This window comes from Oculina patagonica, chromosome 9 (assembly GCF_052425735.1).
Source record: "Oculina patagonica isolate OP01 chromosome 9, crgOcupat, whole genome shotgun sequence".
Classification (NCBI taxonomy): domain Eukaryota; kingdom Metazoa; phylum Cnidaria; class Anthozoa; order Scleractinia; family Oculinidae; genus Oculina; species Oculina patagonica.
The window spans coordinates 3,479,226-3,506,363 of record NC_135766.1 but is presented as its reverse complement, the minus strand read 5'-3'; the positions used below and the strand labels follow the sequence as shown (position 1 = coordinate 3,506,363).

Here is a 27,138-nt window from a genome sequence, read left to right as displayed (position 1 = left end):
TCAATAATTGTTTTATCATACGTTTTCAAACAATTTGCCATCACTTTTTCTAGCGCTGGCGTAAAACTTCGTAAGAACATTGGCCAAAGCTGTCTTCTCTTGTGGTTCCTCCAGGTTCTTCTCCCTCAAATAATCAATCAGAATTTTTACACTTGTTTTTCAAGTTGTTGTTCTCTTGGTGTTTTTAGAAACTTTCTTCTCCGAAAGTTTTGATCGGCGATCAAAACTTTCAATTCCTCTTCGGAAACGGAGGCGAATCGCTCAGCCATATTTTCAAAAGTTTGACAGCACTACACGGACGAGGGGCTTGGAAACTAGGCGGACTTTGAACTCGACAGCATAACCCAATATCTGCTGCAGATATTGGGTTATCATGTCAAGTTCACATGCTACTGTTTATTGACTGAATGCTCTCGAAATAATTCTTCAAAGTAATTCTAATGTATAATAATAGACATTGTCCAAACAAAGATAGAACAAGCTTTTTGATAGACGAATTAAGTATATTAAACGCTAGAACGAAAAAAAGTATGTATTGTTGTACATTATAAACCAAGTTTCCCAAACTCATTAAAAAGTCACAAGTGAACAAAACAAGTTTTCTAAAACCGTGACCTTTTATTTCCCGCAACTTCCTTAATTTAGTTTTGATTAAAAAGATACAGTCCCTCGAAACAATGTTCCATGTAACATTTCAAACACGAGCGACAGTGTTTCATCGGGAAATCCAAACACCGACAAGAGAGTTGAAAATACGACGCGCAGCGGAGTATTTTTGACGAAATTCAAAGTGTTTGGATAGCCGATGAAACACTGTCTCGAGTGTTTGAGATATCTTCTCAATTGAAACAAAAACTACGGAGTAAACAGAGAAATAAAATCGTAAAAATCTATGCTAATTAAGACCGGGTATCCAAATCTCCTTCACGTTTATGATTTTCGTTTTATAAACTTGATGAATTATTAATGTAATTGAGAATTTATATCCTTGTCCTCGAATTTTGTTAAGATTCTCTGTTCCTCAGTTCGTGTTTCAGGGTCTGGAAATTCTAACAAAAAACAGCTACATTAAAAAGCGTCAAAATATTGAGGTGCCCAATATTTCTATAAGTTAAAAGTAAATATTTTGTTCGAGACTACTGCCCACCTCCACCCCATTCTTTTTTTACTCCTCGGCGTGTTTTTCCTTTTGTAAATATTTGTATTGTTACTGGCAATCCTTTCACATCCTTGGCTTTCTTCGCCTACTGTCGCTTTGCTAAAGTGATGAATATTCCTTCTTTTGGCCTAAGAATTAGTTCGGAGCAAGGGCAGAGATCTTCAAAGGTCTGGGTCGACTTGATGCTAAAATGGTGCAACACGTAAGCCACCACAAGCTTTTCTTCTAACAAAGCCAACCGCTGACCTGCAAAGAAGATATAAACAAATTGTTCTTATAGTGTTAAAAAGTATATATGATGTTTATTTCGGGGAATTTGTCAGAGGTAAATAACAACATAGTCTCTGGGAAGTAAGAATTGGTTAATGGTTGCCCTTCAGTTTTATTTGAGAACATATCATTTGAGTGATAAAAGGTACGTTTGACGATCATGCATCGATTTTTTTTCGATCCATACAGAGTGAATGCATTTCTCATTGAAAATCTAAGAAACTTAGGGTGTATTTATTTGCAACATACACGTATAGCCGTATTTGCCCGCTGGGATTTTTTATTGTTTTTTAGCTCGAAAACAATTAAAAAAAAAAACAGCCAAATACGACAAATTACGAGTATGTTGCAAATAATACATCCTTATATTCAGTTGTAACTATGTCGACATACCAACGTGACCCTGGGACATGTTCGAATTTAAAATATAAAGATGGAAGAAAGCATGATTTAAGTCAAACGTTCAAGTAACATGTTACGTGTGGATAACAAATAGAACATGTTGCAACACTTTGCGTTATTTTGGCCACAGAATCCTGCAACACGGATCAAATTGTTGGATGTATTGGGTCAAAATTTTGGCACTTTTTAAAGTGATTGGAAAACCTACATGTTTTATTTAATATCCTAAGCAAGAAATACAAGCTTCAAATATCATGCGATAATTAGCCTACCGATACAGTTCCTTGGTCCTGCTGAAAAAGGTACAAACGCATATGGATGGCGTCCTTGACTGTTCTCTGGAAGAAAACGATCTGGGTTGAACTCGAGCGGAGCTGGCCACACTTCTGGGTTTCTATGAAGTGCCAAGCTTGAAATGCCAACTGCAGTTCCTTTTGGAATAAAGTAACCTCCTAATACGTGTAGAACGAAGAGAAGTGACACCATGTCCATCAAACAATCAATACAATAATCCTTACATAAATATTAAAATTCAAATGATAAGCTATTAGAAAAACCTGCTTTGCACAAATGCCGTGCTTGACAGTACTTCATTCAGTTAATTAATTAATTAATTAATTAATCAATCAATCAATTAATCAATCAATCAATCAATCAAGCAAACAGGCACTTTATATACAAGAAGCCAATAAACTTATCCAATTAACTAATAATGTAAGTAGTAGATTGTTCACAATAAGCTTCTGTTAGCTAAATATTCACCCAGACACTTCATCAACTCGAGCAATTTATCAACAAATCAATCTCCACCATCCCACCCGCCCAATCACCGACCCAGCCTGCATGCTAATAAAATATCAGACAGAGCTCACGACACCCCATAAAAAAGTAAACAAACAAACGAACAAACAACAAGGATCGAACATTACCCAATTGACAGTCATCAGTAGTCGTTCTTGAAAAAAATGGCACAGAGGGTAGGATCCTTTGAGCTTCCTAAAGAGTAAAATTCACTTAGAATAATAATTATAAAACATTCTCCTGAGTCAAACGTGTAGCTGCTTAATCTGACTGCTACATAAAATATTTGGGGGAGAAGACGTCAGTAGTTAAGCCTTCAACTTTGATTCTACCTTCCTCTAGTCGCAAACTCATAGCCTTTCTATCCTTTATTCTGCTCACTGTTTCAATGTTTTCGATCAAAACGAGTTGTCTGAATCGCTTGGAGCTTAAGCCGGCCCTTGTGCTCGCCAATTCCGTGGACGTTCTCGCAGCTTCGGCGTTCGCGCATGACCCAAACAACTCTCCTCTTGACGACGATTTAAATGCTTTCATTGAAAAGAAAATAATAAATATATGATACATGCATATCACTCAGAAAAAAAGATCGAGAGGCTTGTGGACTAATGGTTAATGCGCTGGACATCGGGTCCAAGTCCTGGCTGGGGTTACTGCCTTGTGTTCTTGGAAAAGACACTTGACTCTCACAGAACTTCTCTCTACCCAGGTAAAAAAAAAAAGGTTACAAGCGGATTTTTGGTTACATTACTTCGTATTTCGTATATACCTTTAGAACACGCTCCAGGAAGCGAAACTCTCTTAAGACATCTACAGTTAATGTTTCTGGACGCCGTTCTAGGAAACAAAAAAATCATTTTATAACGATAGGATGGAGTTTGCTGGGTCGATTCTGATTGGTGTTGAAAGCAATAAAAATGACCGGAAGTAAAACCAAGAAGTTCGTTCAGGCCTGCTTTTGAAAGCCAGAGATGCGCAACTCAACCGGAAGTCCGGACTTCAAATCAGAACTTTCCAGGGTCGCTCGTACCCTGACCGCTGGACAAAGGGAACGAGGACCTTAGGTACGAGGATGTGAGCGCGCGTGCTCGGACTCGCGTCAGCATTGAATCCAAAGAGCGCGCAGAAACTTTATTCAGCCACCTTAAACAAGCAGGAACCCAACAAAAAACTGAAATGGACTGAGCAGAGGATCAAACAAATGGTTACCGAAGAAAGTTTCCACTTCCTCGTAAACTCTCTGTTGTATTTCAGGATGTCGGCCAAGAAGATACAGAGCCCAAGTGATGCCAGCGGCTGTGGTGTCGTGACCCTGAAAAATGACCAGAAGAAAGATGTAAAAGCGACATCATCACCACCATCATCATCATCATCATCATCATCATCATCAAAGTTATCATCGTCATCATCATCATCATCAAAGTTATCATCCTCATCATCATCTTTATTTTTTCAACTAACCTCGAATGTAAATGTATCCACCTCTTCTCTGACTCCTTCTCGTGAGATTTCTCCATTGTCATAAGCTTCCAGCAACAGATCAAGAAACGCCAGGCGCTTCTTTCTTCCAAATTCGCTTTCGTCTTCGTTTTTATTTTCGCCCGGCGTTTTCTTTACTGCTCTTTCTTCGATCCGCTCATCGATCACCTAACGTAAATTGTAACAGGTTCCATTGTTCAAGTTCATTAGCACTAATCCAGCACAATTAAAAAATGTAAGGCAAAACAAGATCAATGCTATTAGCGTTTCCAGAATGTATCCTTTTGTTTGAACTGATGCTTTCAGATTGCAGCCAATGCATGTAATAAAACAAAAATAAGAGACCAGAATTAAAAAAAAGACTAGAGCTACAAAAAAAAAAAAACGTCCTGAAACGTACAGTCGGAAGCAACAGTAAGGTGATGGACATTCGTTCCTAACATTCCCTATTTTCATTATAGATAGATAGATAGACAAATTTATTTAAAGAGGGTAGCACGTAACAGAAATTTAAAAAAACCTGTGGCCCTCTATTTTTTTAAAAAAAAATACAATTTCTAGAAATATAAAACTAATTAATTAATCTAAATAATCTAATTACAAAAATTTAAAAACTCTAAAATTACAATAATAAATTTAACATACAAATGAGTTGTATACTACTTCTAATTACAAATATCTTTAAAAATGTTAAAAAAGGAAAGGATATATGGATATATAAGGATATTATGCCCTGGGAAACTGAAAAAATAGAAAGCTGTCATTGATATTTTGCTCTTCTTAGAATGTTTCCAGCCCCTCTATTTTTTTCAACTCAAAAGAAAGTGAGAGAAAGAGCGCGAGTGAGAGACACCAGAAGGTTGGGGCTTGTGGCTACCTACTTGCGTCAGTCCCTGTTTTGCGCCGGTGTCAAGCTCTCTAGATCTGGTGAAACTTTCCTCGTGTTTAACTATCGATTAAATGATAAAAAATTCGAGAAAATAGACGACTGCATGTCTGTGCTCCTGTTGTTGATCATTGCATATAGTCAACGCTAAAAATATCACTTGACGAGGGGATTTCGTTCGATTTCAAATTAAATTAAGTGGTTGTTTCTGGACCCCATTATGCGTTTTGATGTTAACAAGCTTTCTCGAAAATGAAAGTAGATGAAATGGTCGATTATGCTGAGCAGTGAGATTGCAGGTTCTAACATTTCTTAACATTTCAAACGGTATTTACCTTATTTGTGAAGCCATGAAGGATCTTCAAACAATTGTTAAACTCTCGGCCGGAAGAGCTCAAATTGTATATAATATCAGGCCACAGCCAAGGGGATCGTCCTCGATTTTCAAGTAACTCGCCCATCCTGTAAAGGCAAAACAAATACAAAGCTTGAGGAAAGCTGCAATGCTAACAAAAAACCAACCATTCCGGGAAAAAGTTGTACTTTTGCTACTTCTCCAAAAATTGACAAGATTGGACAAGGTTATGCATCAAAGCTAAAGAAAGTTTTTATTTTGCCCAACGTTTTTGCGTAAGATATTTGTTCGTTACATGTCAACCTACGGCGAGCCATCACTAGTTTACTGAACAGCTCTTACAGTTCAATTTCTGTTACATGTACCTTATTGTTACTTATTTTCACGGGAACTTAATTTCGCGAAAATGGAACGGGCATATTTCGCGGGACTTTATTTTCGCGATTTGGCAAAAAATACGTAATTAACATAAAAAATACAATAGAAAACATTCAACACGAAATTTCGCGGCTCTTTTTTTTTTCGCGATTTTTTTTTAAAAATCGCGAAAATCGCGAAAATTAAGTCCCGCGAAAATAAGTAACAATAAGGTATATAAAGCGTTTAAGACGAATTCCGCTCAAGGTTCGAGCAATAAGTGCAAAAATTTATTACCAAAAATCTACTAATAACACAGTAACATTTTGTGTACTGTTTGAAACATCTCACTGAAATTCATTTTTCAAATTGACCCGGCTATTAAGAGCGAATTTTTCTCGTGACCGAGTGAGAGGTGGTACAAAATTTTAAACAAGCCTACCCTCAATTTTTTTTCAGAGATACCTTATGGTGAGTCGATCAACGTGCTATGATTTTGTCTTTAAGAGCTATCTTTGTTTGGCAGAAAAAAAATAAAAAATTGTCACGCCTGCCGACTGCCATGAAATGGTCGAATTTCATACCACGATTAAGAGCATAAGAATGATGCTGCTCACAAGCGCAAAATAAAGCAGACTTCTCTCGATTTTGTGTATTTGTTAAGGAGGCATTTACAAATGATTTGAGTCTAAGAACAGTATTGCAAAGATCGATTTGAATTTTTAGAGCCTGTTTAAAAATTACAAAAATTTGATTGCTTAAAAATCTCATTTTGGAGCATTTTTTCAAAGAACTCTTTTCCTATGCGGTATAACTCAGAATCACTTAAGACTTGGGTTTTAATAAGCGGAAATGATGATCTTTTTAATGGTATAAAAATCAGCCTTGGGCTTTTAATTGCTACGAAGAACTTCCCCTTTTAATTTGGACGAAATCACAACACCGACTTGTCAACAACCGCAAATAATCGAATAAGGCTCGAATTACGCTTTCCCTTCTCAAAGCCAAAATTCCGACAAAATCTTATTAGTAAACACCCTATTTAATCCAAAAGTCAATATTTAGCTTACCTGGCGTAACAATTCGTTGAAGATTGCTTTGTATCCCACTTTTGTTTCAAATACGTTACCAGCACTCGAACGGTGTTTACCAAATCACAGTATTCAGAGAATTTCAAATCAGCAATAACTTTGCCAGAAGGTCCTTGAAAAAAAAACCACCGCATTCCGGTCTTCACAGTTCCAACCACATTTAGTGAAAACGGCCAATTCATAGAAGAAACTTGCTTCACAGTTTAAAAACCGCGTTTTGGCCGTTGTTTTTGCAGAAGATCAACTAGAGCGAAAATGGCGGCTTGACATCTGTCACGCAATGATATGTCACTTGAGGGGAGGTTACCCATTGAATTAAATTTGGTGGGCTATGTACTTTGAGAAATACCGTAAACTTTCGGTTATAATCCTTGGATTTATACAACTTCGTAAGTGGTTTTGGTGGGGCTTAATATAAACGTAATGGCACATAAACGGGGTAATAAAAAGTCTAAAACCCCTTTCAAAAAAGTCACAGCATATGTAGATGAAAGTACGTTTTCACGTTAAAAAAAAAAAAACACACATAAAGATACTATAGAAAAAAAATTATTAAACCTGAAACGGGGAAGGTCACTGAGTAACTGTTGCCGTTGTTGTTGCATTTTTAACGGAGTACTGCAGCTGTATTTTTGGTTGTTTTGTTTTTTCGAAGTAACTTTTATTTTTTTATTTTTTGGTTTTATTTTGGGGAGGGGTTTTAACGTCAAGGTCTGGCACGGATTAAAGAAAGGGGTCACATATTTTTTGTTTAAACAAAGTGGAAATAGCATTTTTAAATATCAGAGATTCTATTTAAAGATCAGAAAAGAAAAATAAACTAGATTAGGTGCAGCTCTAACAATATAATGAGCGTCGCGCCATAGTTTCCAAAGCAAACAAGAACTGATAATTTATTTTGTTGATTCGTGCTTTTAATAAGTAGAGAATTTTACAGAGTATAGAATGGAAATCAATTACTCTTTTCAAAGATTAGTTGGGGGATACTGCCTCCAAGATATGCCAAGTCGAGCTGCGGAAAGAAGTTCTGTTATACTCCCTCTGCGTTCATATCATTTTAGCGCGGCATCAATCTTCAATGTACCTTTGAATATTTCGGACATTACTATCTGCCCAGCTCATTGGTTTTCTCTGGGCAATGGATGGAGAAGAGGTTCGCAACGGTGCCGCGTTCCCGCAGAATTATTGAGGCATGCCAAAAAAGGGAAATCACGCAAGTCTGCCCGCGGAATCAACACCCGGGGGGACTGTATGAAACGGACGGGGATGTTCGTCAGAAATTTTGAAAAGAACCCCTAAAAGAGAACAATCTGAGTGTGGCTCTAGCTTTTCTTGACCCCTAGACGCCTCCAAAAAACTAAAAATAGAATTGCTATTTGTATATTTCTGCGTGTATAACCCTGAACGAGACCATTTTGGCTGAAAATATTGCTATTTTTTCGCGGAAGACCCCAAGTGAGACCAAATATCAAAAATTTATACCCCCGTCACTTTCATAGGCGAGTCTCCCCCGGAAATCAACAAAGCGCTTTTGAGAACGATCTTTCGACGTACGGGCATATTTGTCCCTGCTGGGTCTGGTAAGTCTCCGCTTTTTGTTAATTTTCTATAGAAAGTACAGTCGAACCTCGATTATCCAGATTTCCGATTGTCCGGAATTCCAATTTTTCATGAATATTATATTTAAGACCAAACTCTTTCAAAATTTAAATGCCACTTTCTTCCTCCACAAACTATGTAATTATAATCGGAATCGTAAATTACCCAATAAGTGAAGCTTCGAAGGATAGAAACTGTGACGCCTCGAGTGCGCTATGTTCATGAATGAGCGTTATCGTCATCGAATTCGAGCTAGAAGGGGTTTATTGTAAGTCAGTTCTCAGTCCGTTTAATATTGTGGTTATATAAAATGCGATATAATTAAGTTTAAAAAGGAGAAACCTAACACAGTGTGATTTGTTCTTTTTCTCTGTTTTAGTCTGATAAATTCTGGTAACGGTGGTGACGGATATATATAAAATCGAGCTTAGCGCCGTCTGATAACAAATGTCGATTATGTAACGTTTTCCTGACGTAATATTATGCTGAAACAGCACCGCATTCGAGTGAATGCTAGCCTGCGCGGCAGGCGTAAAAAGGGGAGGGAAAAAGACGGGGAAGAGGGAACGCCTGCCTTAAGAACCCCCTACGTTTTTTTCCCTCTTTCTCTCCCTCTTCCCTGCTCCCCCTCCCCCCCACCCCCCCCTTTCCGACGCCTGCTATGCAGGCCTATGTGAATGCAGTCGAATATTATTGCGATTCCGTTAAAAGTGTGCGGGACGTTCCTAGTTATCTCGTACTGATAAGTTGATCAGCCCCCCAAAGTAAAATGAATAAAAGTAAAAACGTTTATGACAGACTCCTCTGTGTATTGGAAGCGGGAAGGGTGAACTCCCATATTATGGTTAAGTTACGGATTTTGGTCACACATATAGGGTGTTCAGGACGTGGCAGGCCGCCTGTCAGTTTAACCAAAAAGGTTCCGTTTTGAGCTGCACTCAAAGTAAAACATACTCTCGTGATTTGTTGGCAGTCTTCAGATCATTGATAAGACATAGAAATGGTATCCGGCTCCGGGGTCAAATTAAAAAGCTTTTACCACGCCCAGATGGGGTTCCGTATAATAGTATAATAATTTTAACAGGAATAAAAAGCCTGTACAAATTACCGTACCGTTGGTGCTAGATGCAGTGCTTTTTCAAGTCTGTACATCTTGATTATTTTGTATTGAATAAATAAAAGGGAAAATGGAGTTCAAAAAGCGGCTTTTTTATGACCGAGTGAGAGGTTGCACATGTGGACGAACAAGAGAGCATTAGAAAACTTTTAAAACGTGAATTCGAGTTATCGGGAGTCGACTGTATCTAAATGGCAGTTGAAAAATGCAGACTTTGAAGGGATCCCCCTGTAAAGTACCCACCCACCCCCCGGGAGTTCGTGACTCATTGCGTGACAAATACGAGGGTTCACGAGCAATGACATGTAACCGTTCTTTGAATTTCACAACATCTCATTTGAGGCTTAAAACGTCGTTAAGTGAATCTGTTCATCGTGTTATCAAGTCCCTTGCACGAATGGCTGTATGGAACCTGAAATGTGGTTAAAATTGTCAAGAAATACCATGTTTACGAGGGTCTTTGCTAATATCGACTGATTGTATCATAAGCAACATAGCCGCTTGCCCGTGCAATTTGCCGGTAAAAGAATGTCAAGAATGAAGAAAAACAATGTTTTACCACTGCTTTTGCAAGGTAAGAGTAAAATATTAATAAATAAACTCGTGTGTAGCTAAATGATAAGATTGTGTTCGAATTTTGGCTATATTAAGAGAAAGTGTACTGCGTAATTCGATTATTTGCTTTGTTTAAATAAGTCACTGTCGAGCGATTTCTTCGAAGTAGGACGGTCTATTTCTTGGATAAAATCAAAAGCCCAGAGCAAATTTTTATATAATTAAAAAGCACATCATTTCTACTTATGTAAGCCAAAGTTTCAGGCGAATCCGAGTTATACCGCATAGCAAAAGTACTTCGTGAAAAAACGTCTCCAAAATGAAATCTGTAAACAATGAGAAAATGGCGATTTTTAAACGCCTGCCTGGATTTTACAGTTCAGTTTATTATCCTTATTTTAGACTCATAACATTCGTCAATGCCTCCTGTACAAATATACAAACTTGAGAAAGGTCATCTTCAATTTACGCTTTTGATGAGCTAAGTTCTCGTGACCATGTTCGTCGCTCTTGTTTCGGCCATTTTATGTCGCCGGGCACTCGTTACAGTGTTAAAATAGATTTAAACGAAAAAAATACACCACGTTTATCGACTTACCATAAGGTATCTCTAAGCCAAAAATGAAGGTAGATGACTTTGGAAGTTTGTACCGCATATTTTTGTTTTCACGCGGTCTACAAAAAAATTCGCTCTTAAATTCTAAACCATTCTTGAGAAATTTAATGTCAAACCTCGTAAGAGAAGCTTAACACAACAAATGATGCTTTATATGTGGCTTCATTTTATGAGTTCAAATTGGCGATTTGTCTACCAGAACGGTATATCAATCCCTTGGGGTACATTAGTCATAATTATAGTAAAAAGCTCTCGCAAAGGAGATAAATGATTAATTAATAATATAACTCACAGTGAAAATGCAAATACCTGATGACAGCCTTGACATATGGTGAGTTACTTTTTTCTTGTGCATTTGGAGATGAGCCCATGGAGGTGGCTGTTGCGAGTAAAAAGGAAACAACAAGAATATATATTGTGTATTACGTAAGTAAGCTGCGTTCTCATTGGAGGATTCTCATTATGATAACTGTCGCGTATGAATCGCTATATAATATATACAAAAGAGCTCGTCCATGGATGGTTTGTAGAGGTTGACGGCTGGGATATTCTCTCTTTTTTTATAGGAATATTGTGAAAGGCGCCATTTCTTCTGTATATATTTATGTAATATGTGCCGTGGGTTACACATTTTGAAGAGTTTGGCTGGGAGGGAGGGGGGGGGGGGAGGCGTGGAGGCAACAGTGGAATCATTTGAGGATTACAGCTCGTACAGTGAAAACAGGCGTCATTTGGCATTCACGCGGCTGAGCTGTGCGATCTTACGCTATGCTTTGTAAGGTTTAGCGAGTGGGTGTAATTTAAAGAACTCCTAAAGCTTTGGCTTCTTGTGGTCTGACAGCCTTGCTACTTTATAACCTTATTCGAGTGTTAATCGAGGGCAGTGTTGTTAAATATTTTTTGGACAGAAAATGGAAAGATACTCACTTCTTTGTATCGGAAATGTCTTATATAAAGTAAAAAAAAAATCAAACATAAGATCGATTTTAAATGTAATATATGATGAGTTTTAGGTCTTTTAGCGATTAAGCCTGGCTTCTTATTTTCTTAGATAACGAGTTATATCACTTACCACATATTATATCCAAGGTACACAACGCAATGTAAGGCATTACGTTGAACACATCCTTGTTTACTTTCTCCTGGTACCAAAATGAAATTAAAAGAAAAAATAATAATAATAAGGAATATGTATAAACAGAAACCATAATAAGTTTATTTCACTCCAGGAAGAATGCATTAATTTTACCTCTAAGTGTGTCACTAAAATTGCCGCTTGTTCTTCTATTACTTGGATGAAGTCGTTTAGTATACTGAAGTGAAAAGTTGGTGTTATTAGCCTTCGTCGGGTCTTCCATTTGGCACCATCACTGAAAAAATGTGCAATTTACTGATTAAGGTCGCACAGGAACCTGGCAATCATTATGTATGTATTTATTTAAAGAGTATGCACGAACTGCGACAACTGAAGGCGACAACAAACGAAATATTCATGAAATTATTTTTTTTTCTAAAGGTTAATTGTTCTCAGCTTTGTGTCCCTGTGCTGGAACATTTAATTATTGTTACAGTGCGACGCGCCTTACCGTGGCCACCCAACAAACTTTTTCACAAGTTAGCCAATCAGGTTGCACGATTATGATTGATGGCCACGCCTCCTTGCAAAGTTTCTAAAATATAATTTACAAAAGCGGGAAACGTTTTACGGAAGAGACGAAGATTTCAACTTCAATCTACTGATATAGTACATAATTTATTTTTTAAACATATCCGCAGTTGCGGAAATAGTTGTAAGAGTTAGCTGCTGAAATTGACAAAACACCCTCGGCTATAGCAATTTTGGTCTCTTCCATCGCTAACAGTTGACATCTCCGAAGGAATTCCTTTATTTGATGGAAACAATATTCGCATGTATTGAGATGTGGCGAGTACGGTGGCTGGTAAATAAGCTGAACACCATAGTCATTCAAAAGGTCTCTGAGAACTGGCTCAACAAAAAGGCCATGATGAAAGCCACAATTGTCCATAACGACGCAATCCCCGCGTTCAAGAACAACACTTCTGTCTGGTCGTTGTATTTCGACAGCGTCTTCAAAAAAGTTTAGCAATTCAAATCCATTTGACGGGCCGTCAATTATATTAAAATAGTCTACTCCAAGGGCAGAGTGGAGCAAGTTGATGGTGAAATTGGCGTTTGAAGCGTATCGTTGAAACTCGATTGCTTTCTCACCAACTGTGGCGTTTCCGTAGCTACGATTTCCAGTAGTTTTTATCACACTTGCCTCATCAAAAAAATGAATTTGGTTCGGTTGAAAAGTAGAAATGGCATTGAGATACTCATTTTGGCGGACGATGTTTTCAGGAGTATTGCTTTCTAACTGTGCAACCGAGAGCTTCTTCTTGCTCATGATCAAGTCACGTCTTAATCTTTTATTTATTTGAGAGGCGCTCGGCAAGTCGTCCGCGTCTACAACTCCATCTAACAAGAGTCTTTCCTGGATTTCGGAAGCATGAATACTTGGTTTCATAACTTTCTCGACAGACACAAATTCTAGGACTTCAGTGGTAACTTTTGGCACCAAAAAACTAGTACGAGGAATTCGCGTTGAAATATTTTTATCATCGTACTGTTCAAGAACGTTTTGGACGTAGCCCCGGCTTATTCGAAGCTCTGTTGCTATCTGCCGTTGGCTTGCACCTGTATGTGCCAAGTCTAGTACTCTTTCTCTTATGACATCAGGGTACGCTCGTCCAGAGTCGTAACAACCGCCTTGTCGATTTATGCGAAGTTGAACGTTCGCTGGAGAAAAAAAAATGACAAGTCAAGTTATTTACTTTCGCTTTTCGATAAAAATGAGACTACTCTCAGACCATACGGCTGCGTATCAAAAGTCAATGTAATTATGATTAAACTCGGTGTTAGCTTGTAATGGAACCCTGCGCTGGGAATTTAACTTACGAAGGTTATAATTTCTATCCATCCTAGGGCTTGTTTACATCTTGTGTAGAATGGTGGAAATGCGACTTCAAACTTAAACTGACTGCACGAAATCAAAGTCACGTCAGTAGTGGACGGGAAGAACATTTCGCGCCACGACGTGACGTGGCAAAGTTGAACGGCGTATTATTTTTCTTGTAGTTTCACTAAGGAGTTTGTATGTTTTCCCTCAGGCCGAGAACCTGATTAAGCGATGTATAAAAAGATTAATTGAACCGCAACCCAGACTATACTAAAATAAACAGTGCAAAAACAGAAGCAATTCAAAATACAAGAGAAAAACGAAAACGATGGAAATGAGTTTGATTTTCGATAAAACGTGTATAGAATTTTACATGTACTTTGTTTACAACAGCAGACCTGTGTAAATAAACGATGGAATTGCAAACACGGAGACTAAAATGAACAAAACAAGACTATCGTGTTCTTGAAATAATAACTTTACTTTTACTGCGGAGCGTAAATATCTACCAAACACAACTATTACATGTAAAATTGTAATCCTACACTAACTGTGCAAACGATAAAATGAAGTTCAAGAACAAACACTGGTAACGCAAGAAGCGAATTACACCTTGTTGATATTAAAAACATGACAAACGGTCGCAATCCTCATTCCATGTTCAATTCAGTATTTCTAAATTCAACCGAAAAAACAATTATTTTGTTCATAAACTGTACTGATGTGGACGTAAACTCGAAATTCCTTCACTTCACAAGAATGTAGAAAACGTAACATGTACTAGGAATTTGCATATAAACATAACAACTCGAGTCAGAATTACAAAACATAATTCACGGGAAAAAGGAACCTCCTGTGGAATTCTGAACGGAAGGTACACCACCAACAAAGTACCTTTGAGTGGGCAAATAAGAGGAAACTTTGGCGTGATAATATTGCTCTATTATCAACGGTAGTTGCCAATCACCTTCTTCGGGTTTCCATTTTGGGACTTCATTTCGCAGCGCTCGTTGCAACACCAGTAAATCCTTGTCTAGTTTCAAACGATCTGTGTATTTAGGCAAATTCTGCAAGCGCAGACGATTACGCATAACCGAGAAAAAACTCGACTTGGATTTTTCTCTCGCTGCCGTAAAGTTTTCTAATTCACCCTTGTGCTTTTCATGTTGCTTCTGAAGATCTTTGAGTTCTGCCTGCAATGCTGATATTTTGTTTTTTATCTCCGGATGTTTTTCTCGGATTTTGCAGTTGCTGCTACTCTCACAAGGCTCTGCTTTACAAGTTGTTTTGGTATGGCCAGATTGATGGCATCTGTTGCAAATCCGTCCGCGTATGGCTGCTAAAGGAGTAAGTTTTTCTTGCTCACTCTTCAGTTTTTGTAACTCATCCACGGCGCTGCTGATTTGCACCTCAAGAACGAGTAAATTTTCTTTCATTTCATTTGCCTTCTTATCTAGCGGCTTATTCTCCTGACCGTTAGCGCTCGTTGATGGCCCCGCGGTGCTTTCAGCACATGGCGTCGTTGACAACATATTCGAGTTTAAACCAGCAGCGCTGTTGAACCGCGTACAAAGTTCCACAGGTCTCAACGGCGTTCTTCTATTTTCCGGGTCGACGAGCGCCTTTATTTCGCTTTCTAAGATCCGTTTTTCTGCCAGCAAAAGTTTCTCGGGCGAAGGGAAAAACGCATCTACGTCCCCAGGACGAAGGTATCGAAGCGACTCCAAAGTGCTAAATCCACGTCTTTCAAACTGCTCGCTACATTTCTCCAATTTTAATCCTCCCGGAAGGTTCTGCAGCCATTTAAATACTTCGCTCATCTTAAATCGCTTGCAGGTTTACGCAAGCAGAAAACTTCGCTAAGATTCGATAACTCAAACAGTTTTAATTTACTGAAGATTGTACATGTTTTCGTAAACACGAACTTTGCAAGGAGGCGTGGCCATCAATCATAATCGTGCAACCTGATTGGCTAACTTGTGAAAAAGTTTGTTGGGTGGCCACGGTAAGGCGCGTCGCACTGTAATATATATGTAAAGATATAATTAGTAATCATTATTTGAAGGAAAATGAGTTGAAATTCTACTTAAACAATAAGATTGGTAATCATGATGAGGCCTTTTGGAGGGGGCACGTGGTCACGATGGAGTGAAGACGCTTCTTGTTTGAGCTCCGACTAAACCTGAAATTTATTTCATTTTAAATCATCTTTTTGTGAAAATGCTTCATGTCAGGTAAAACTTTAAGATCCGGAAAGAGCCTGCCAAGTTTAAATTGCGGTAAACAACGTAAAGACAAGCCGCCGCGGAAAGAAAGCAATAAGCCGACGCCGAAACACGAAGACGCCATGACAGCTGAAGTCTTACAGGAGTTGAAGTCTATGAGGAATGATCTCACAGGACAAATTAAAAAGCTAAGTGTCGATCTTACAAACTTTCAACAGGACACGAATGCAAGATTAGCCAAAATAGAAAGCGTAATGGCGAAAATTGACGAGATAGATAACTTGAATACCAGAGCAGACAAGCTCGAAGAAGATGTCGGCCTTATGCAGGATTCTTTGACGACTATGAATTCTACAGTTGCAGCCATTAAATTTAAAACGGAAAGAAGCAACGAGGAGCTCAAGAATAAAGTGGAACACTTAGAAAGATATTCTCGAGACTTCAATATCCGCATTATAGGCGTCGAAGAAGAAGATGGTGAAGATTGCATGTCGATTGTTATTGATTACTTCAAAACTCTTGGCTTTGAAGACGCCTTTAGAGAGTTGGAGAACGCTCATCGAACAGGAAAAAAGCGGGTCGATAAAGCCAGGCATATTATTGCGAAATTGTATAGTAGACCCTTCAAGAGGAACCTACTTCGAGCCGCAAAAAGTCCAGAGAAGAAACATGTGCTTAACGGAGTAAGAATAGTCGAGGACTTCACACCTGGTGACTTTGAACTGAGAAAAAAGGCGCTGCCTAAAATGAAAGAAGCTTTTGAGGCAGGAAAAAAAGTTCGGTTCACCAAAGGAAAGTTATTGATTGACGGTATGGTTTCTACTATTTGACAGAATGCATTAGAGTAAAATAGATCATTTATATTCTTTATGTTTGTTCCTGAAAGCGGTCGGAGCGCAACTAAGATCAGCGCAATAATCATCGCGCTTCTGTTTTTCACTCGCTGTCGGAATGCTTGTGCATTGCTGCACAACCGCGAATTTTCAGAGTGGGCAATTGTCGTTATTTAGTTTCTTTTTCGTCGCTTTATTTTTAAGCGTATATACACCGTATTACTTGTTTACCTCAAATACTATAAAATTTGACACCATTGACTTAAGATACACAGTTTACATTTTAGCAGGTTGTAGTTATTTATTTATATTAAGATCCATTCCCTCCGATCTCATTTACTATATTACTTTTACTTGCTCAAATGGTTTCGGGTAGGCTTATTTCACTGAACATTCGAGGCATCAGCAACTATCGAAAACGAAGAACAATTTTCACTTGGTACAGAAAACAAAAAGCGGATGTTATTTTTCTACAGGAAACTCACTCAACTGAGAAAATTGAATCTCAATGGAAAAGAGAAGGGGGCGCTCCATTCTATTACTCTCATGGGGCTAGCAATGCCCGAGGGGTTGCAATCTTAATCCGAAACAACTTTGATTGCATAGTAGAACAAAAGGTAGCCGATGCACACGGCAGATTTCTTATACTCAAAGTATTACTCAAGGGAGAACAAGCTCTTTTGGTTAACATATATGGCCCAAATCGAGATAATGAATTAGTAGCTTTTTACCTTTCGCTGTTTCAAACTATCGAGGAAAATGACTTCGACACCATTGAAAATATCATTATGGGTCGAGACTTCAATTGTCCGTTAAACCCAACTGTCGACAAAAGAGGTGGAAACCTTTTTTCAAGACAATCGGTAATTAATACAATAGAAGAGCTACAATCGGAACTGGATTTGCATGACATTTGGCGTGTCAAAAACCCTACCACGCGTAGTTATACGTGGAGTCAGTCAGAACCTCAGATTTTTTCTAGATTAGATTATTTGTTAATTTCAAATTCTTTGGCAGATAACGTTAATACTGTGGATATAATACCCTCTATCAAAACTGATCATTCCGCAATAACAATAGAATTTCAAGACGTCAATGATAAAGCTAAGGGTCCCGGCATTTGGAAACTCAATTGTTCCTTACTAAGCGATGAGGTTTATGTTGAAAGAATAAACTCTTTAATACCTACTTGGGTACAAGAAGGGAAGAAGGATCTCAAAGACCCGCGATCAGTATGGGACTGGGTAAAATATAATATTAAAAAATATTCGAGAAAATACTCAATGAACAAATGTAAGGAAAAAAAAGCTGAAAAACAGATGTTAAACAAGCAATTTCAAGATGCATATAAAATTTTTAAAGACAATCCGTCCCAACAAAATTCAGCAGCTTTAAATGCGGTACAAGAACGAATTGAAAAACTTTATGAAAAAAAGGTCGAGGGTATAATTGTGAGATCCCGGGCACGCTGGCATGAACACGGAGAAAAAAACTCCAAATATTTTCTTAATTTAGAGAAACGTAATCATATAAAAAAGCATATTCGGAAACTTCGCATGAGCGGCGTGATCACTGCCAAACCTTATGAAATTTTGGAAGCTGAAAAGACATTTTATGAGAACCTTTACAAATCCAAGCATAACTGCTGTCCACAAAACGAATCATATTTCAGGTATGAAGACCTGCCAATACCGACTCTCTCTCAAGAACTCAGACAAAGTGGTGAAGGAATAATTAGCCTAGAAGAATGCACTGAAGTTTTAAATTCATTCCCTTTAAATAAGGTTTCAGGCAATGATGGATTACCAGTAGAATTTTACAAAACGTTTTGGCCTTCAGTTGGGAAACTTCTAGTGGAATGTTTTAACGAGTCATTTGAAAAGGGGGAAATGAGTTCATCCCAGAAGCAGGCCGTGAAAAAAAGGATCAGGATCGCTGCGAGCTTAAAAACTGGAGGCCAATCTCACTTTTAAACGTTGACGCGAAAATAGCTTCGAAAGTTATTGCCGAAAGAATGAAACGTCTTTTACCAGTATAAATTCATGCAAATCAAACAGGATATATTCCAGGTAGAAATATTGGGGAAAACATACGTTCAATTCTTGATATAATGAGCTTCACGCGAACTAAAAATTTGCCAGGTCTACTGTTATTCATTGACTTTGAAAAAGCTTTCGATAGCTTAGAATGGGATTTTCTTAATAAATGTTTGGATCTATTTAACTTTGGACCCGATTTCAAAAGATGCATATGGGTTAATACCTTTTACAAAAATGTCAAAAGTTGCACAATAAACAATGGATTATGTTCCCACTATTTTGATATTGAACGTGGGGTGCGACAGGGTGACCCTCTTTCTCCATATCTTTTTGTAATAGCTGTTGAAATATTGGCTATTGCTGTTAGAAATGATAAAAACATCAAAGGGATAAAGTTAGATGGCACGGAAACTAAATTGTTACAGTTTGCTGACGATACAACAACTATTTTAGCTGATTTGAACTCTGCTCAGGCTTTGCTTAAATTACTTGATTACTTCGAGAAAATTTCAGGATTAAAATTAAACGTCATGAAAACTGAAGCCATGTGGATTGGATCTCTTCAGGACTGTGAAGAGGAACCACTTGGATTTAGGTGGAAAAAATGTGTCAAATTTTTGGGTATCTTCATTACATATGACGTCAAGCTACTTGTTGAAAAAAATTTTAAACAAAGATTGAAGAAAATTGCAAAGTTAATAAATCTTTGGAAGTCAAGAAACCTTTCCATTCATGGCAAAGTCAACATAATTAAAGCAATCCTTCTCCCAAAAATGATCTTTCCAAGCTCTTTTTTAAGCACTCCGTCACCTGTAGTAAAATAATTTAACTCCTTGGTTTTTATCTTCCTGTGGAATGGGAAGGATAAAGTTACCCGACGCTCAACGTACGCACCTTATACCTTAGGTGGTCTTAAAATGATCGACTATGAAAACATGATAAAAGCACTAAGATTAAGCTGGCTGAAACGAATTATGGATGTAGAGTGCTCTGGTTTTTGGAAGCTTTACCTCAATTATCTTTTGAGGAACCAAGGAGGATTATTTTTCTTTCAATGCAATTATGATGTAAATAAATTAAATATTTCATCAACCTTTTACCTTGAACTTTTATCATGGTGGTCTGAAGAGAAAGCGCAGACCCTGACAGAGGTTACAAATATATTTTATGGAATAATAAAGAAATTTTGATTGAGGGCAGGACTATTTTTTATAGGCATTACTTTAATAATGGTGTTGTTTTTACAAAGGACCTGCTTTTTGATAAGACAAACACTGAGTCTTTCAGTACCATGAAAATACAAGGTTTATCAAATACAAATTTTTTAGTTTGGACTGGTCTAAGACAATCTGTCCCACTGAACCTACGTGGCAATGTGCCTAGCTCTAAGGAAGTTATTGATATAGAAAATTATAAATGTCGAAATTACTAGTGTCACTTAATAAAACTCAAATATGAAAAACCTAGCAAATGGGATAAACTCGGTCTAGAATTTGATTTGAGAGAAGATCAAATTTCATGGGCATACCTTCTACCTTTGAGGGTAGCAAGCGAACCTTATGTACGCTCCTTTCAATACAAGGTGTTAAATTCTATTCTCTTTTCAAATGACCGCCTGTTTAAAATAGGCTACGTAACAAATCCTAACTGTACTTTTTGTCAAGTGAGTCGAGAAACTATCAATCACATTTTGTTTGAATGCACTTTTTCAAAGTCTTTTTGGAATACGGTGACCGTTAATATTTTGAATAGGCTTGGTAGTTGCGGATGTCTCTTGTTACGTGATGTTATTATTGGAATTCTGAAGGAGGGAATGGACTTGGTAAACTATATAATAATTTTAGGAAAAACGTATCTTTGGACCTGTAAACGAAAAGGAATTAAACCCAACTTTGATCACTTCAAACAAATTTTAGAAATCAAATACGAAACTGAACAATATATCGCTTTTAAGACAAATCAGATTAACGTGTTCAACAAAAAATGGAAAGCATTTGAGGAAAACGTCTAGAATAAGTAAAGTTAAGTAATAAATTAGGTAAGGTAAAGTAATTACTCCTGTTGTACCTATAATTTTGTATGTTTTAGTATACGGTGAAAAAAAAAAAACCTTGAGAAACTAAATTGTAAAGTAAAAATCTATTGCACATAAGTATAGGTTAAATCTTATCTTTTAATTTTGTAAAGTGTTGATTATCAATAAAAAAAAAATAAATAAATAAAAAAAAACGATGAGACCTTTTGGCTGTTATCACCTCCAGACTCGTACCAAGCGCCTTTGCGCGCGTCAATTGATGTTAAAAATAGGTAGTGACGACTGGATAGAGTCTGCTCAACCTCATAGAAGTCTCGAACTCGCAATTTATTATTTTTACGAGAAAATCATAAATCAATTTTACTCTAAGTCTGTTTTCTTTCACTTTATTCGCATGACCAAAATATGAGCTCCCAAAATACAAAAAAAAAATAACAGTTAAGAGTTTTTTGCCAATTGCTGAGTTAAAAGCATTCTTAACGTTTGACTACTTTTAATGTACAATGGTAAAGCTCAAAGGATATATACATACAGTATGTGACCTACCTTGTAAGAAGCCCTTATTACAAATTAATCGACAGTGTTGTGATCCAGATGGCAATCACGTGATGTGGCAGAATTAAAAGAACGAAAGTAAGCAAAAAAATTAGAAAAAGTAAGCTTTAAAAAGAAAAGACGATTTATAGGCGAATCTCTAGCGTTAGTCAGAGGTAAGTCATCTCTCACGGTCTGTCTGCAGCGACCGTTTTTTTTTAACGCGACCGTGCGACTATCCATGCACTTTAATTTAATTTAAAAAAAACCTCCTCAAAAACGCCCGCCTGAAATTTAAACGGCGAGTTAGGTAAATCGTTCAAATTAACAAGTACTAAGTGTCAAAATGGATAGGTAGTCCCCTTTGCAATGGAAGTAAAGTTATCCTCTATACCCAGTACGCATGTTCAACAGTGCGCTTTTGGGATCTTAGGGCTGTCTGTTTTAAATACAGTGTTCGGAAATAAGCAGCGCTACCTTACCTGTTCCAAGCCACGGGTGTAAGAAATCATAGTCTGGAGCTTTGCGCATGTGCTTTGAGCTGTTAAGGATAACCTAAAAAAAAACGATATAAACACTATGCGAGAACTGTGGATGATATATACAGTCTGAGAGCAATCTTCGCATGTTGCAGTGATATTTTAAAACTGCTCTGAAGACATGTATCGATGATGTCGACACAACGTAAAAGAGCAACCCTGTTGGAAATCCTGTTTTATGATCCTTAAGGATATTTAATGATCTGTATAAGGTTCCGTTGTGGATCTTGATGGGAATCTTTTAGGATCTTCTACCATATCCTCAAAGATCTTGTAGGATCTTGCAAAATCTTTCAAGTCCCTGCAGGAGGTGAACTCTTTCCTGAATTTGAAGGATCTTAACAAGACCCTAAAGGATCTTAGCAAGATCCTGAGGATCGTTCAAAGGATCTTTTTAAGATCCTGTGGGATTGTAATGAGATCTTTTAGGATCCTTAAGGATCCTTAAAAATATCTTTGAAAGGATCTTTGTCATGAACCCCACAAGATCACTATAAGATCATCTTGAAATCCTTGAGGTTCCTTAAATGACCGTTGTCTTCAAAGATCTTTACATGATCTTTGCAGACCTTGAGGGATTTTTAAAGATCTTTGAAAATATTGCAATAATTTTCGCCAGGGAAGTTCTCGATAAAGTGTTGCTCGGTCGGTCGGTCGGTCGGTCGGTCGTTCGTTCGGCCGGTCGGTCGGTAGGAAGGTTGGTAGGTAGGTAGGTAGGTCAACTATAAAAAGAAAGCTGATTTAATTTCCAAAAGGGGCGTTTGGCTACTTTTGCATTTCATAATTGCTCCTACAAAAGTGAAAAGTGAAACTGATTTTTATTGCACTTTTTTCTTTCCCAACCTTAGCCATTCGTGTTTCTAGCTTTTTTTTTTTGCGTGTACCTGTTGTTCTCCTAAAGTCTCTTTTTCTCCACGCATTTTTTGTTGTTTACATGCGACAGGCCTCCATGTAGAAGTTACATATGACCACAAGGGCAAAATTCGAAGCTTTAACAATATTAAAATCACACAAGGCACCAATAGAAAACAGCTCACCTCTACAAGCTCTGGCTTGTAAATAAGCACTAATGGATATGTTGGTCCAAGCCATAGGCACATGATTCCCTCGTGGAACAGTTCTCCCATCCATCCCAAAATCCGCTTAAGGACAGCTGTCACCAGTTGATATAGAAAATATGTTGTTAAAACAGTTTTGTTTAAAATTGTACAAGATACACTCGAACACTTTAATCCTGACAGACAAATGAATAAGCAAACACGACAGACAAAGAGACGGGACGGACAGATAGCCGGACAGGTAGACAAACCAAGACCGACAAATGGACGGACGGAAGGGCACAAGACGTAAATTATTGACGCGAAGCAACGGAAGGAATATTATGTTAGCTGAAGCAAAGCACATCTTAGTCAGTAATAACAATTATTTATTCACGTATGGGAGACTTTAAACGTTCTCTCGAATAAATATTCGTTCTGGCTTCCCCAAGTAACACAGGAAGGATTGACGATAAGTAGGCTATTAGGTAAAATATTAGTTCAACAAAGCCATTTTGCAAAAAAAAAAAAAAGGGAATTTTAAAGTACAAACTGCAAAAAGGCATTGTTAGCACTTAAGGCCCGTTTTCCCTAGCAATGGATTAGGAGCCGGAGTTGTAAGCGGAGTCGTAAGAGCGCTTGCGACCAAGTGAAAAAAAAATCAGAGCCGTAAGCGGAGTCGGAGAAGAAACAAAACGTTACCATTTCCTTTTGATTCCGCTTATGACTCAGTCGCCTATGATCCAATGAAGACCAGTTTGTCGGAGTTGCAAGCAGAAGTCGAAGAACAAAGAAATCATAGCGCTTGTTCTTACGCATTCCAAATCCTTCCTTTCTTCATGTTTCTTGCATGCGACTCCTACAATCAAGTTTTCAGTTTATAACAAGCGAATAGAGTCTTAAGCGGAACCGGAATTCTGCTTACTACTTCGTCGATTTGATTTTCACAAATGATAACACTATGTACTTCTGATCACAACTCCTTTGCTAGAGACCACCACCCAATAAAAGATCCTGATCATTTAGGTTTATACGCACTACGAATCAAAATCCACCTTTAATCCAGTCCAGTCCAATCCACTCCAAATTTTACAATATCCTCGAAAATTTCGTTGTCGGTTGTTTTGTAGTTGAATTACTGCCTGCTGTTTTTTTTTTGACAAGAAGTAAGTTTGATCCAACAGCAGTAGGAACGAATTCTTTACAGATGACCATTAACCTTTCGTAGCCTATCAATGGGTCTCAGATGGCGACATAGTCTTTCAAACATTAGCCTGTTGTAGGCGTTCGGTTAGCTCCACAAATAACCGAACGCCTAGAACAGGCTATATTCAAATATTGAAACTTTGTAAACATCAGACCTCCAGCTGGTCAATATTAATCTCCTGGAGTCACTCAAACCAGTCTCGAAACAATCGTAGGTAAATAGAGATATGGAAATTCAATACGGACATGTGGAGCTTTGCAACGATGATTTGGGTTTTGTTTCTTAGGTCCAGGCCAAACAGCTTGCGAAGCAGGCGTCTGGAGGAAAGTCGATATTTTTCTCGCGTACGCGCGCAAGAAACTACGGCGCCATGCGCGTGATAGAAAACATGCGCCCGTCACGCAGGCTAAGGCCCAACGTCGAACTTCACACGAGACGAACTAAATTGCAATTTTGGACGACCCAAACAGGTAAAGCTTGACCGTTGCGTCAAACGACGAACATAATTCGTCGAACCGACCGTCGATCGAACCAAATTCAGAGCAGCAAGAACGAATAGTTCGAGGCTAAAAATACACTAACATAAAAGTTTAAGTTCGTTTCATGAAAACATCGACGTTTGTCCCACAGTCGATCTTCACACGTTCTATCCGTCTGAAGCAGACGGGTAGAACGTGTTGGTCGATCCTAATTCAGTCGGACGAACTCAACTGAGTCAAACGTCGAACTATATCATGAACTTAATTCGTTCAGTTTGGTTCGTTTCATGTGAAGTTCGACGTTTGACACGTTTGGCCTGGGCCTTAGTTCTTCTTACACTGCCAGAGATCCTGCATCTTCTTTAATTTTTTTCTTTTATTATTATTATTAAAAGACTTTGTTTTTTCGTCTGATCAACGTATTTGTCTTTCTGCGGGCAGTCAACCGTAATTAATCACACTATTGTAATTAATCACCGTGCTAATGTTGTGTAAAATTTACTTTCAGAAAACAAAAGACAGCGACTTCATGAGCAGTGTCACGTTTCGGATTGAATACTCAATATTGCAACTCGATCGCATAGCATGGAAGTCGGTTTTAACTTTTACCTTAAAATAGGATCAACATGGAGAGATCATTTTCTGGGTATAATGATTGTAAACAAAGTGGCTATTGCCGTTTGAATTTTATAAGCCACGCTTGTCTATTTTCTTTTTTTTTAATTACTGAGGCAATTGTTTTATCGACAGTAATTAGTGAGAAGCCGTTTTAGTTTTCACATTTTACGACTTAAAAGGTAAACGCATTCTTGCCTTTTTCGTAGTACTTACGTTCGTCTATAAGTCAGCGTTACAGATTATGTGAGTGATGTAACCACGTAGGGTATAATCTGGGTAAGTGTTTACACTATAAAGAACCTCATTAAAATTCCAAATTTGTAAATTTGTATACAATAAAACCTATCGCTTTGCGCGATCCCGGTATCTTTCACAACGTCGAGGCAGTTTACATATAAATCGGAAAAAAAAAAAAAAAAACAGTAAACTGACGACCACTGGCGACATTTTCCGGTAATATACCGAATGCCTAACTTGAGGATTCGTGTTTCACTTGCTGCAGAACTCAGACTACGTGTAGTCGGTCTCTTCCTTTAGGGCCCGAGGAGCGTTTTGTATCCCCGGGGAAAGCGAATGCAAAAGGGCACGAACAACAACAACACGGCGTATTTAATTAGCAGATTATTTCCTCGACTTATATAAGCTACAAAGAGTAGCACATGCATTTGGCCATAATTTAATAGGGGTCGACGATAAATTTAGCAGTGCAACATAATGTATACAAGTGTATAGAGCTCGATTAAATTGCTACAATCATGCAGCAATGGCACAGGGCACAGAGGAGTCAAGTTTGTCCGCAATTCAAAATCTCTACCGTGCAAAACGACTTTCAAAAGCTTTTCAAAGCGATCGCCGATACAACGCCGTCATGCGATACTTGTTTGCAGATATCGTATTCTGACAATGGTCGCCTGGGGCGAAAAAATCGTCGCCCGAAGGTCGACGATTTTTTTTCGGAAAGCGAAGCTTTCCGACGAGGCACCAGTCTCTCTGGTAACGCCCACAAACATTGATGTCTGCGGATGTCGCATGAGGGTATGAATACGATATATCACAAGACCAGACAATCCGTAAACAAGTATCGCATGACGGCGTATTATCACGTACGGCTCACATGATCGCTTTGAAAAGCTTTTGAAGGTCGTTTTGCACGGTAGAGATTTTGAATTGCGGACAAACTTGACTCCTCTGTGCCCTGTGGTAAAGGTAGACTTCCTAAACGTGTGCACGATTCTCTCTGGTTGTATGCTGCTCTCCCTCGATAAAAGACATTGTACCGTATTCGATTAGCTCCTTTTTCAGCCAGCAAGCCGAGACAAGAGCGACGAATAAAATGATTAAGTGATGATGTATACTTGTACCAGATTTGGTTTGATAAACATGCTTTACAGATTGACACAAATTTTATAAACTTACCATCGGCTTCGCCTTCCAGCTGTAAAGCGTTCCCGAACAAAACGCTTGGTTTTTGACCCGGTAGCTTCCTCAAGTCTGCTAAAGCGTGACGTTTGGCAATGAACGCTGACACTGCCAACACAAGAACCGAAATAAACAAAGACACTACAATTGCTACCAGGAAAAGCATAGTTTTGATCAACGGCTAAGAAATTTGCGGCAAGCAGTTAGCTAATATTCGTCCTGAAAGTGAAGGTCCGTCATTGTGAATAAATGCCCTCCATGCAACTGTAAAATGGGAGACTCGAAAAACAACCGCTGCGTTGCCGAATGGCCTACTGCGTTGTTTCTCGGCCGAGGCCTAAATCCCTGTTTGACCTTGATCGTCCTTTACCGTGAAGTGAGGTTTAATCAAAGTCACGCGTAGGCTGCTAAGTCACGCGATCCATTGAACTCGAACTTGACTGGTATTTTATTTATTCAGTTTTCGTATAAACAAATGTATTGTCAGTACAGTTTTTTTTTGCGGCTTCGCTCGACTGAACAATTTATA

The 27,138-nt window shown here is 38.1% G+C and overlaps 1 protein-coding gene across 1 annotated transcript; it reads right to left on the bottom strand.

Annotated features, from left to right (window-relative positions):
• Positions 1–1,180: 1,180 nt before the first annotated feature.
• Positions 1,181–26,899, bottom strand: LOC144665251 (cytochrome P450 4V2-like). The gene is made up of 14 exons (XM_078526460.1): positions 26,607–26,899; positions 22,887–23,002; positions 21,793–21,865; positions 21,323–21,335; positions 11,934–12,054; positions 11,757–11,826; positions 10,994–11,063; positions 5,330–5,456; positions 4,091–4,276; positions 3,839–3,941; positions 3,399–3,466; positions 2,761–2,827; positions 2,104–2,283; positions 1,181–1,405 (listed from the first exon to the last, which is right to left on the bottom strand). Exons 1-14 carry the CDS (start codon positions 26,773–26,775, stop codon positions 1,245–1,247), a joined length of 1,524 nt encoding a protein of 507 aa, XP_078382586.1. The 5' UTR covers positions 26,776–26,899; the 3' UTR covers positions 1,181–1,244.
• Between the last annotated feature and the right edge of the window lie 239 nt (positions 26,900–27,138).